At 47.7% G+C, this 13,070-nt stretch overlaps 3 protein-coding genes across 3 annotated transcripts; 1 reads left to right on the plus strand and 2 right to left on the minus strand.

Moving 5' to 3' along the window:
• Positions 1–138: 138 nt before the first annotated feature.
• On the minus strand, positions 139–6,879 carry UREG_06438 (uncharacterized protein; the record flags this gene model as incomplete). Its single annotated transcript, XM_002583425.1, has 2 exons — positions 139–239; positions 468–6,879. The coding sequence occupies 2 exons, from the start codon at positions 6,877–6,879 to the stop codon at positions 139–141; spliced, it is 6,513 nt and encodes a 2,170-aa protein (XP_002583471.1).
• Positions 6,880–8,042: 1,163 nt separating this feature from the next.
• UREG_06439 (uncharacterized protein) lies at positions 8,043–9,480 on the minus strand (the record flags this gene model as incomplete). The annotated part of the gene is made up of 3 exons (XM_002583426.1): positions 8,043–8,318; positions 8,377–8,483; positions 8,547–9,480. 3 exons carry the CDS (start codon positions 9,478–9,480, stop codon positions 8,043–8,045), a joined length of 1,317 nt encoding a protein of 438 aa, XP_002583472.1.
• A 1,309-nt stretch (positions 9,481–10,789) lies between these two features.
• Positions 10,790–11,998, plus strand: UREG_06440 (uncharacterized protein; the record flags this gene model as incomplete). The annotated part of the gene is made up of 1 exon (XM_002583427.1): positions 10,790–11,998. The coding sequence occupies one exon, from the start codon at positions 10,790–10,792 to the stop codon at positions 11,996–11,998; it is 1,209 nt and encodes a 402-aa protein (XP_002583473.1).
• Between the last annotated feature and the right edge of the window lie 1,072 nt (positions 11,999–13,070).

A 13,070-nucleotide genomic window follows, 5' to 3' on the forward strand; every position in this document is an offset into this window, starting at 1 on the left:
ATTGTTTGCGCTGTTCAACCCAAGGAATACGGATAATAAACGAAAGGAAGATGCAGTGCAATTCATCCACCAGAGCGCGTCGATTGCTAAGAACCTGCAAGCTACTGCTCGTGGGAGTTTATTTGGAAGCTTTATAAGTCATGGTCTCTTTTCGGTTATCGTATACGCCGTGAAGCATCCAGTACCAGCAATCAGAAGCACAGGTGTCGATATACTCGTTGCCCTTCTAGACCATGATCCTATAATGATGCGAGGATATATGTTAAAGGCGGTCAACGAGAAGAAAATCCCTCTGACTGAAACGCTAATGGACTGCTTCACGTCGAGACCGATTTGGGTGTGAGAAGTCAACTGGCAGATGCAATAAAGGTTCTATTAGACCCCCAGACTCCTGTACCAGAGATATTAAGCAGAATGGGCGCGGATTTCATACCAAAACTGCGATCGCAAAACGTATTCCCCGATACCTTTGTGCAGAATCATTTTGATGAATCGTGCTGCTTGATCTGAAATCTGGTAGAGATAGTCAACGAGTGGCAGCGACGCGAGAATTGTTTCTAGGAACGACGTGAGAGTGAGCAGGACCGATGCTTCTTCGAGCAAACCCGGGTGATCAGTCAAGAGCTGGAGAGCACGCTCCACAGAGTCGAAGTAGACGAGTATTGAATCCATGACAAGGGAGGCACAATCGCTGTTGGCGGTGTCCACATCCAGCAATAGATCCGCGAAAATGCGAGTGGTTGACTGCAATAGCGGCCGGACTAAAATCCACCCAACTGGATTGCTAAAAGCGTTCTCCACGTAGGCGGGTAGCACGCAGTTCAACAAGAATGCACGGAGATATGGCTGTCGATAGTCCTTCTCGCAGTAGGTGTGATCCATCGCCTTGTAAAACTGATCCACCAAATAAGCCTGATGTCCATCCACCGCTGCCCGTTCCGACACATTTTGAACAAACATAACAAGCTGTTTGGCGATTTTCGCAACAGACAGCCGAACTCCGTAACTCTTCATTTTGGCAACCACATAAGTAGGGTCTGATGCAGGAAGTGGAAACGATCTTGGGTCCATGAAGAACTCATCGATCGGGCATATGTTTTGAGAGTGCTGCTGTAAGAACCCAACTGCACGGTGAACGAAGTCCACGTATGAACCATGAACAGGGGTGTTTGGGCTCCCTAACTCTTCGTAGTTTCGCCGCATTGTCGCCATTAGAGTTTTGATCATTTCACAGTATTCGGTAGTTATGCGCATGTCGGAGTGATTTCGCTCTTCAAGTCGGGCCAAATGTTCCCGCATGTTCGAAAGAAGGCATGAGAGAAGCGATACCCTTCTCTGACAAAAGTCCTCCAGAAATATCTCGTAAACGCCGCTCATTCGATCTACTGAGAATGGCAAATTGTCAAAGAGAGGATCTTCGCGACAGTTATTGAGGATAGCTGTAGTTAACTCATGTTGAAACTTCAGCATCGAGCCCCTTTCCGCTAACGATTCGACCCAGTAGTTGAGTATTCGAGATCTGCAATCGGCCAGGGTGCCCGGATCCGTGCTGACGAGTTTCGCAAGGAAATATGGCATAAACCTCCTTGTTTGGTCCGTGGTCCGTAGAGATGCCCAGGAATCTCCATCGTAGAGACTGAGGTAACTAGTCCACTGTCGTAATCGATGCTTGACAAGGGTGGCTGAAACTCCTATCCAGGTATCGATTGCTTTCACAAGCACAGTGTCGTCGGGTGCCAGATCTTCTCCAAACACCCGGGATATAAATTGGAAGAGTGCTGGCCGAACGCTGCTGTCTATGTAAAGGATGGCAGGGTCTGTAATGTCCATCTGCTGGTCGTAGACTTCTTCGAATCCCACCCAATCACCATATTCTTGACTGTCTTCGCTGGGCTCGATTGATGCCTGAGGCTTCTGAGTCTGTACCATTTCCATAGTCGAATAGGTATATAGCAGCTCCAAAGTCTGACACACAACACCATTCAGGCGTTTGATCGACGGATTGAATAAGCCTAAGAGCTTTTCAACAGGCAACCTTTCCATTAGTATCATAGTTCGCGACATACTTTTAGCCGTGTTTAGTGCCTGCTTCATGCCGGTCAAAGCACTGTTTAGGAGGGATTCTATTTGCCTCTGATTCTTTCCGATTGCACTTTCGACTGACTGGCGAGCAAACGTGGACGCTGAAATAGCGGCATGCTCTAATTCTGTTCTTGCAAGCGAATGTTGCTTTAACAATTCAGTAGTAAAGTCGCTATGCCATATCGCAAAGTCTACGAGGTCAGAATCCTCGCTTGTTGACAGTTTGAACCTGACCAACCTTGACCAAGCATGAATATTGATGATGCAAGCTTCTTTATGCGAGGTTGCTGGAGGTACTAGGTAGCGTAGTGTTTTCAGTTGTGGTCGGCAGCCATCCGGAACTGCCCAGTAGAGAGTGCATAGAAGATCATGGTGGTTGCGTAGGGCGTCTAGGTCGTCTTGACGCAACGGCTGCTCTTTTGGATATAATCGGCCATGGTTTGGTAACAATCGCCAAGCGATATTCCGTGTCTTCTTATAATCTTGAAGCGAAGTGATGCAACTTAAACCAGTCCCAACAATTTTCAAGAAGATATGAAAACAAGTATCCCTGGATTCGACATCAAGTGCCGGATTCTTGTCCAAATCGTCAAGAAAAGAGGGTGACCCATTTTCATCCTCGTTTGTGAGATTGTGAAATAGATTTCGCGCGAAGAAATCGAACAGCATTTCTAGCAGGGGTTTGCAATGTTTCCAGCCCCAGCCTTTGATCAAATGAAAACAGCGGTGGAGCAGCGCTCTTACATATTTGTTGAAAGCTGGCTTTTGCGCTTCGCGATCGGCTTCGTAGAACCCAAAAACCTTTGATATTAACTGCGTGACAATGGGCCAATGTCCTTCGCAGTCTTTGAACCGTAATCCGGGATGAAAAATCCCCAAATCATCGAACTCATCAAGTGGGAGAATTGAGAACAAGCTATGCCAAAGCCTTTCCATATCAACAACATGGTCAAGACTCTCGATTTTAATAGACGACGAGAGCGCCTTTGAAATAAGTTCATCAGTCGTTGGCCTGGCTGACCGATTTTGGCTTGAGAGGATGTACCGAGCCACTAGATACGCTTCGACAAGCGGATATTCCTGTCGAATACCTGCTTCTCTCTTGTGCAAACGTTTGTTGTCTTCTAGAAAGTGCCGAATGCAAGCAATGCCAGGTGGACTCAGAATTGTTTGAAAAATCTGAATGCCAAAATCCCGTACTAGACTATTCGCTTCGGTTCGTTTTGTGGAATCAACTAATTCGTGAGATGCAAGTTGCTGGATCTGATTGGCAAGGACTAAACTGAGCATCTCGAGACGGGTGTAATTCTCGAGATCTTCCAGGTTCTGCGCATCTGGAATATAAGTCCGAGACCAGTCTAAAAACCCAGAAAGGATAGGAAGGCATCTTTCTACAAAAAGTTTCCTATCAACGGGATCCCCGAAACTGAGCCTATTGCTGATGAACTGAATGACCGATCTGTAGAGTTGTAATGTAGAAGAAGAGTCAACCCATACATCACGATAACTTGCACCTGGAGTCCAGGATACTGCCACTATCTTTTCCAATACACCTCCGAGCTGAGAAGATAGCATGTCATTCCATGAGCCCCATCGGTAGACATGGTCACCGTCAATTATTGCTGATTGGCCGCAATAGACATCGAAATCCCGAGATAATATGTTCAGTGATCGATGGAACTCCCCGCTTCCAACGAAAGTCGATTCATGGAAATAAGTGCCGGTTTGAAGGGGAAATGTGTCAAAATCAATGGTGTAAATCTGCACTGTTGTCTGCAACCCTTTCAGAGGGCGGGATCCGGTTATCTCGACGGACTTCACAGAACCTGCCTGAATTATATTCAAGTCATGTTCTAACGGTTGGCGATACTCGACCGCTTCAGCGTCAAGTCGACAAGGCTTTCTTTTTCGCGGCCTCTTGATTGGAAGTCTTGATTTGGAGGGCAAAATTTGGACGTCGCTGGTCGTGGTTATAGGCGGATGAATACGCTCAATGACCTTCGGTGTAGTGCGTGCAGAGTGGGAAAGGAATCTTGTTAAGGGGAGACGATCGCTTCTCTCTGACCGTCTGTAATGTTCATTCAACGCAAAAAGCGTTTTCTGGAAGTGAGATTGGGGCCTTTCAGTATCAAAAGAGAGATTCGCGCTATTATCCAGGCCTACTGGCCTTGGAACATTCCGTCTAAAAGAGGAAACAACAAATCCATGGCGTGCCAGTCGACTCTGTTTGACCTGGGCTTTCTGGGGGGTCCGAGTTGAAGTTAGCCCTGCTTCATTCTGAGGAGCTGTCAAATCCACAATATTTCTTTGCGTTTGCCCTTCGGGCCGTCTGTCTATGGAGGATCCCGTATCGTCACGTGATACGTTGCCCATTGATGTGTCGGAAAGCGTATTAATATCATTGTTATTTTCTAGGGTAGGTGTGCGGCGGCAGTCATCTGAAATTCCAGCATTGGAAGGGCATGAGTTCGCGTTCTCACGTCTAGCGACAGGAGCTCTCCGCGTTATTGCGCCTTTTTTCCATTCGCGTAGCGTGTTATTCACATCCTGCGTATCATCCCTGTTGCCTAATCGAAAGAATTTTCGAGTTGGACTTTGCCGTGCATGGTCAAGTCGCTTTCGGGCACACCGTGCTGCAATTCGTAGAAATTGGGGCTGATCCTTCTGCGATATGCTTCCAAGATCGGGCGCATCTAGTATGCCCAGTCTTGGTATCCGAAGACGCGTCATTCGGGTTCGACTTTGCCTGGTCACTGCGTCCGTAATCCTTGATTGTCGCTTTAAATCCGATTTGGGGCCTTGGGGTACTAAATGGGTAGAGCCACGGTTTCCCTTCCGGATGTTTGTGGAGCCCAGCGGCCTGCGTTTACCAGATGATATAGAGCGACGTGGTACAGAAGGGTACATATAATCAATCCGATTATCTTCGGGAATATCGTCTTCTTCACCTAAGCCCATCAAAAAGCCTTCTGATGGATTTGTCTCCCTGCTAACACTGGGTAATTTGTGGGAAATACTTGCGGCTTCCGCGGTTTGAATATCAGAGCACGAATCGTCAGATATTAAAAAGGCCTCGGGGCGTTGTCTTCTGGTCCTTGTTCGATCCCTATCCGTCTTTGATATTTTTCGAGCCACACCTTTGCCATTATCTCGTTGAAGATGAACAGATTTCAACCTCTCCTTCTCAGCGATATCTTTAGCTCTCCGTTCGTGTTCTTGGAGATCCAGTCTCAGCCATGATGCCGGTAAAACCCCTTTAATCTTCCGCCTCATCCTTCTGAGCTCGGTAGAGCTTGCTTTTGACGAGTCGGAGTTTGAGTCACTGTCAACTCGCTGAGTCGGTTTAGCAACATTGTCGGATTCAGATTCGGATTCAGATTCGGCCAAGAGCTCTGCGAAGAGTGCACGGTGTGCATTTGTGTTTGTTCGAGCTTCTGTCGCCGGAGTAGCCATTGGAATGGGCATCATACCATGAGGGAAACGAAATTCATTCACATCTTGGATTTCCTGAATCGATCCGGCGGATGAGAGACTGCCAGAAGGTGGTGGAGAGAGCGGTATATCAAAAATGCTCGTACTTTGAGCAGGCGTTGTGGTATTATTAACAAGAACAACGACTGATTCCTGAGGGACATCTTGGGTCGTAGATTTGTCATTTTCATGATCATGCGAGATTTTGCGCCGTTTGACTGGTCGAGCTGTAGAGTTTTGCACCGTCTTTGATATCCATTTCTCGTCATTATATTTATTAACAGTCTTTCCTTGCCGGCAAGTCGTTAAGGGTGACGGAGTAGGTCTCGAATTGGGTTGTTCCAATAGTCCAGGTGAAGACGGTGGGAGTTGAAATGACTCATCTGGACTACTTGAAGGAGGCACATTTTCGTCCTGATATGGTTGGCTTTGACTTTCAGCAGCTTCTTTTCGTGGTGCATGATCAACAATATTGACTCGCACCGGTTGTAAACCTCTTGCTTTCACTAGCCTTTGATATTTGGCATTTTCCAACAGATAAGGATGCAATTGGATAGCATTCCGTTGTCTGAGCGACCTGCCATGTTGTACGAAGGGGTTTGAAACATCTTCCGGCAATTCGTCCAGTGGAATAACATCTTCACATGCGTTGGCCTCATTCTGTAGAAAGTTATTCAGGGGAGGATTATCAGGTATTTCTTCAAGTGTAATATCTTCTTCCCTCGTAGTAACCCCATCCCGGTCGAGGTGAGTTCGACTGCATTCTACCTCGGCACTTTTAGTTGACCACGGAGAAACTATCGTTGATGGAGGCGACGAAAGGAACGACGAATTGTCACTGGCAACACCAAGATCCTCATTAAAAGACGCAACCGCTTTGACAATAGGCGTAGTGGGGATTTGGGCAGGCAAATGTTCGTCAAATTGCAATTCATCGGGGGAAGAAGGGGGGTCTTGATGTACCCTGCCCTGCGGACGGCTACTGTGTGAATCCTTTACCGTTTTCGTTGGTCGGGCAAACAAATCAGCATCGCCTTGCAGCGGATCATCATCTAGTTCGTCGAGTTCTTCCAGCGTTGAGTGTTGCAGCACACTTTGCCCACCCGGCGGTCTAGACAGGGCGTCGACTTGCGACTCGATTTGGTTATCGTAGCCCCGGTTCTCGCTGATATCATCGCTTGTAGGCTTTTCACAACTTGCAGTCAAGTAAGTATCCCTCGCCTTTGGTTCAGTTTCCGTCTGGACGAGTTCGTTCGGCTCCTGGGTCTCCCACTCATCCTCTTCATCCGAGTCGGGGACGTAGCCACGCTCCCGCCATTGTTCCATTTGTAACAACCCATGTCTTTACTCCGTCATTTTGAGGGTTTGATGTAGAAGGCCAGGTAAGAATCGACTGTCTTAAGTAGTTGTTGAGGTGTGCCGTTCAAATCGCTATGCTTTCATTTGGTGGAATTGAAAGACGCGTCGAAGACGCGCCTGTGATTGAACGGCAACCGATCTGCTTATGTAAGTTGACTATGAAAGTCAAAATCAATGTCGCATTCAATGCCAGCGACGTGAATTGTACTCCGTAGACGTATTGGAACTTCTAAGGCCAGCGTATCGGACGGAAGCTACGTCAGGTCGCCACTTGTGTCTCTGCAATTAGCAATGGCACCAGGTCGCGGCGGACTTATCCCCGTTGCGTTAGCAGTTGGTTTTGGGATCCTCAATGGTAAGTTGAGCCCGTTGTGCGCATCGCTTTTTGTTGTCCAAGGAAACTAATAATCGTCGTTTGCTGAAAGGATATATTGTCTTCCAACCCGCTTTTACAGAGCGTGAAGCGCAAAAGTTTTCGGATACCCAGTCAGTTTACTCCACTGATTAATATCAGTAAATGTCCGATATCTAACAGTGTCACACCAGTAAAACGGATACCCCAGCAGGTCAAGACAAATACACCAAAGGAATCCCTAAAGCTATGAACTCGAAAAGTCCCCAAGCTGATGCGTCTCTAAACCAATGATGCCTAATTCTCCCTTAATCGCCGCCGAACCATGGACGTATCTAGCTGGGAGAGCGGACCAATCACGGTCATGACCAAAAGGGCGCCCGGGATAGTGCAAAGACGCTACAAATCGAAGGCTTAAAAATGCCTTGATCGGATAAACGACATCGAACAGCGCAGGTAGTACCAGCCTAGGAGCCGTCGGCCAGCGTTGTATGTGGGATAGTAGTTGCGCCGACAAAAAAGAGGAAAATGCAAGATAGCCGCTGGCTATTAGTTATACAGAGGAGTAAAAGTTGTTACATTGACGAAAATCGACTACGTCCGCAACATGCACCCCCGTTATCTCATCAAACTAATTAGACAACATCTTGATGCGATTTTGGACCAGGCGTAACCTATGAATAAGCAAACCTGGTCTGATTCTTTTCGCCTTCCTATAAAACAACCGAATACAGGCCTCGACCATATTAAAGACACCGAGAATATAGACTTTGGAACTTCATATTTCTTCCACAAGTCTATGATGACTGTGACCATTAGAGTTCATGGTAGAACTTTCAAAGATTCGGCCAGCGGGTGTTCCGGACCACTCCTCTGGTATACCCAGTCTGCAACCATCCTTATTCAATATATAGCGCATCATCGTAGGCTCCGGCCTGAAAATCTCCTCGGACTCTTGAACGTGGGGAGATGCCTCTCCAGCGGTCTCCGCGGCACTTATTTTTCCTCGCCGTTTCGGCGCCTGCTTCTTGAGGAGCTTGTTGATAGTATCCATCTAGACAAACCCATTAGTAAGTGGCCAATAAAACCTTTCGAACTCGGCTGAAATTTACCTTTTCTTCCTCATTGCGCTTCTCGCTAAGATTCTTTCTTCGCCTCGCCATTTCGGCGCGGCGCATGGCGTGTTCCTCTGCCGTCAAATGTTTTTTAACTTGGGGTTCTATCAATGCACGTTCATTAGCAACTTCCTGAGATATTGTAGCCTTTCCAACGAAGAGCTTACCCATAGGTAATTGTAAGAAATCTCCAAATTGTAAGCGTTCTCTTTGCCGTTTAGTCATTCGGTTCGTATATCCAGGAGAACTTGCTCGGCTGGCTTCCATAGGGGTAGCAGTTTCATCCTCATCGTCTTCTTCTATGTCTTCTTCCTCCTCTTCAGCTTCCTCTTCTTCTACCTCCTCTTGAAGGACTGTGTCGTCTCCTTTTTCCGCTCCAGCTTCGGATTCCAATTCAGATAACTCTTCGTCGTCATCGTCCTCTTCCTCATCTAAATTGACGTTTCTGGCCTCAACATTTCTGACCTTGGCAGCTGCTGCCGGAGTAACAGTCACGGTTGGTCGCGGCCGAGGGTGCTGAGAAACAGGCGGAGCATCATCCATGTCAATGTCACCGTCTGCATCGATGTCCGGATCAGGTTCACCCTCGGCGTCCACATCTTCATCCGCTTCAGCATCGGCGTCAGGGTCATCACTTGCTGCCATTTCATCAATACCTTCTTCCTCTTCCAAAGCAGACTCTATATCGTCATCCTCTGCTTCTTCATCCTCTTCTTCATCTTCATCCTCCTCCTCTTCCTCGTCTTCCTCTTCTTCTTCTTCCTCCTCCTCGTCATCGTCGCTGTCCACTTCAACTATTTTCTTTTTCGATCGACTACTTCTTGGACCAGTAATGACTACCGGTTCCGTAAATATGTTATGCGGCCGTAAATCTGCAGACGTAACCTCGCGAAGCTTGCTCGATGGCATCTTTACAGTTAAACGGATCGATCTCTTAGTTTCTTCAGGAGGACTTGACGGAGACCGAGAAACTGTGACTGCCGGGGAAGATGGTAGCCCCCCGGCAGTTCTCTGCGGCCTTGCCATAGAACCAGCAGAAGGCCCGTTGCTTGATGATTTAGTCAGTGCAGCTCGCGAACGAAGAGTGCGGCCAGAAGGCATGTTCAGAACTCAAGAAATGCTGTACGATTTAAGGGTATGCTTTTGACGAGTAGAGGAATCTGGAAGCAATTCGTGAAGATGGACAGAGAGAACGATAGGGTATTAGAATGGAGGGGAGATCGAAATCGTTTGGAGTGGAAGGTAGCACTGATAATAAACTCAAGAGTGAACGAAGGGATTTCCAATGAGTGGAGGGCTAATATCTCCACGGGGAACAATGGCAGGGGAGAAAAAATTGCCGGGAGGTGACAGTCATTCTCACTGAATACAGCCTCTCCAACGGTCGCATATGCATCAACGCATCAACTGTGTCTCATTGGTACAAAGGCCAATGATGCCGTTGATGCTACATCTCATCTTCTAGTGACAATAAAAGCCTTGTCTAGACCCTTGCAGGTGCAGGTGCTCTGTCCACGTTCGACATATAAATTGCTAGGATCTCCAGGTTTCAAAAAAAGAAGGCCAACAGCAACAGGACCGACAATCCTGGGACGAATAAAAATCCCAAAAGATCTGAATACTATCATTGGAAATAAGACTTACTGATCGTTGCGCGGAGTCTGTGGCTGCCAATCGTCGCTGCTTTCGCCTGTCTCGTTCGTCCGCAAGATATGGTGGTACGAGGGCTCGTCCGCACCGTCTCCCTGTTGGCGAAGACGCTTGACGGGTCTTTCTGCCATGAGCCCGAGATCCAACACTGCAAATATCAAGCTTAGATAGCGCTTCGCCACGCAGCTGCGGAATGGCGACCAAGAAAATTAATTGGATGCGGTCAAGCCCCTGGTGATTGCTTGCTGCGTTGTTAAGCCAACCAAACGGTGAGAGTTGTCCAAAACTCTACTGCAATCAAGACGGGGATATGAGTTTGAACAGCCTATTTCTCCGATGGTGGAATCGCAACTCTTTGTATCAATGAGAACGCTGTTTTCTGTAGCCAGACTGCATTATTGCCATGGATGATGTTCCTAGCTGGGGATAAATTACACAAGACTGGGCTGAAGTGCAAGGTACTTGTAGTCGTGTGCAGCCCTAACCAAATTGCCTGTACCTGGTACTTTAATTGGGGGGTGTTTTTGAAATACGGTTTCTGCCGTGCGAAATTTTGATACGCTCTGTATTTACGCATGTCATACGCCACAAGCCGAGGTAACTAGTTAACTCGTTCAGGCTTACTCCGTACAGCCATCCGCCGATTTTCAACTGATCGTGCAAATGTTATAGCAACCCGGATTCCAGTTCTCTTCACGGTGCCAGTGCAATTGCCCCTCTTGGCCCATTTTGATTGATGACAAGATTTTGAACGGGACTTATGGCTAATTCAAAGGTCCCTTCTATCCCCAGCTGGCAGCTAGCTGCGAACCGCAACGCCGAAGAAACCCAAGCTTCCTCGAGCGTGGAGAAGCAGTCGAGTCCATCGACAGACAAGACTTTACTTGAGCAAGCTTCACAGTTTCTGCAAGATGAATCGATAAAGGATGCACCGATAGACAAGAAAATTGCGTTTCTTGAGTCCAAGGGTTTGGAAAATGACGATATCCAAAAGCTCCTGGGGACTTCTAGAAATACAGATGCGACATCAAGCAAAGAGGACGAGTCTTCCTCATCCAGTTCGAACCAAGAGGCGTCATCAAGTCCTTCCGAAATCCACTCTAAGGGTGCATCTAATGCCCTGTCATCGACGCAGCAACAACCCTCCGTACCCGCCCGTGACATCCCTCCTATCATAACTTATCCTGAATTCCTCACGAACGCTCCAAAACCACCACCACTCGTAAACCTACGAACACTTCTATATACTCTATACGGTGCTGCAGGCCTCGCATCAACCATGTATGGTGCGAGTGAATTTCTTATCAAACCTATGATCGCCTCCCTCACGGATGCACGGCAAGAACTCGCACAGACAGCGCAACGGAATCTCGAGACTCTGAACGAAAAGTTGGAAAAGAGCGTCTCTACTATACCGCTCGCGGCAATGAAATCTGGAAAACCCGCGTCATCTCAAGAGAAAGAAGAAGGGGACACAGACTCAATCACTTCGGACCCCACCGAGCTTTTCCACCGTGACATCGCGACCCAAACAAGCCCAGAACTCGAGAACCCTCCGAACTTGCCCTCCACATCCGCAGAATCAATTATAATCTCAGAATCCCAAAAGGCACTAGACTCCCATGTCTCCCGTCTCAAATCCATATCCTCCCAGCTTAACGACATCCTCTACGAAGAAAAACAAGCAGACGTCTCCCACGTCGACGCTCGAGATCGTATCGCCGATTTGCAGGGCTACCTTGATAGCTTGGCCTACAGTTCACCCTCGTATCTAAGCTCACCACTATACGGCGCATACGGCGACGATTCAAAGGATGGTAAATCAGGTATCTCGAATGGAGAAGCAGATGCAATCGCCGCCTTTAGAGCAGAAGTGAGAAGCGCCAAGGGTGTGTTACTGAGCGCGAGAAACTTCCCGGCTGGAGTACGCGGAGGAGTTCGTATGGGCACTAGGAGCACGACATCGTAGTAGAACATTTGTGGTAATACTGTTTGTTTGGATGGATAACACGGTATTTACCCTGAATTTGAGACGGATTGATATACCAATTTGACATAAACGTTATTGATATTCTCGCAATCTATTCTACCCCTCGCTTTGGTGAGGTAATGCCAGAACATCAGCAACAGACATACTGGATCATGTATAATACTGTATATGGATCCCAAATATATAATCATACCATTTTGCGATTCCGTATAATTCACCTATGGCGGTTCGACTCTCTCAGGGGGCCGAAACCAGGGCCTAAAACACTAAAAGGGAATAGAAAATTCAAAACCAAAATTCTAGAAAGGGGAACTACAAATACAGCTCGTCTAGCCGTCAAAATTTCTAAGCTGGTACCGCTGGCCGAAATTATCTGTTCAAGGAGTGGCCCTACTCATGCCAATCAATCGCTTAACACCAACCTATACGCAACCACTCTCATTAGCATCAAGCTGCCCGGACGCCAAAAAATAGAAACTAAAGAGGAAGCTCACCATCCAGTTGCCGCATTCATCCGTCTTATTGGTCAAGATGTCCAAATGTATGGCTTGGGCAGTTTCATAATCTTTCACCTGAATTGCATGCGCTAATTCCGCCATACTCCCGATAGTGTCGGATTTTAAAAGGTCCTCGTTGTTCAAATGATCAAATAGAAGATTAAGGCGTCGTTCTGTATCGTTGACCTGGGTTTTAAAAGCGGCCGGGGCACGGGCCTTCACACGTTGCATGTCAGCGGAGAGGAGCTCGTAGATCGGCTGAGCATTTGCGGGGATATGAGAGCGGTCGCCAGGTGCTACAGAAGATGTTAGAATTTTTGGGTACAAATAAGATATAATCCTCGGACTTACGGTATTTTGGTGCGGGTGGTGCCTTTTTATGCGATTGAGCAGTGCTCGGTCGGGATTCTTGCTGAGCGACTGGAACTGGGGGCTGTGATACCGGGTGGCCTGGAGGGGGTGCATAGGGACTTTGCATAGACGTCTGGTGGAATGATTGGGGAGCATAGGGTCCCGGTGGTGGCGCGACTGGTGGCGGCCCATGGGGTTGAAGC

Source organism: Uncinocarpus reesii, genomic scaffold, assembly GCF_000003515.1.
Source record: "Uncinocarpus reesii 1704 scaffold_4 genomic scaffold, whole genome shotgun sequence".
In the NCBI taxonomy this organism is placed as follows: Eukaryota; Fungi; Ascomycota; class Eurotiomycetes; order Onygenales; family Onygenaceae; genus Uncinocarpus; species Uncinocarpus reesii.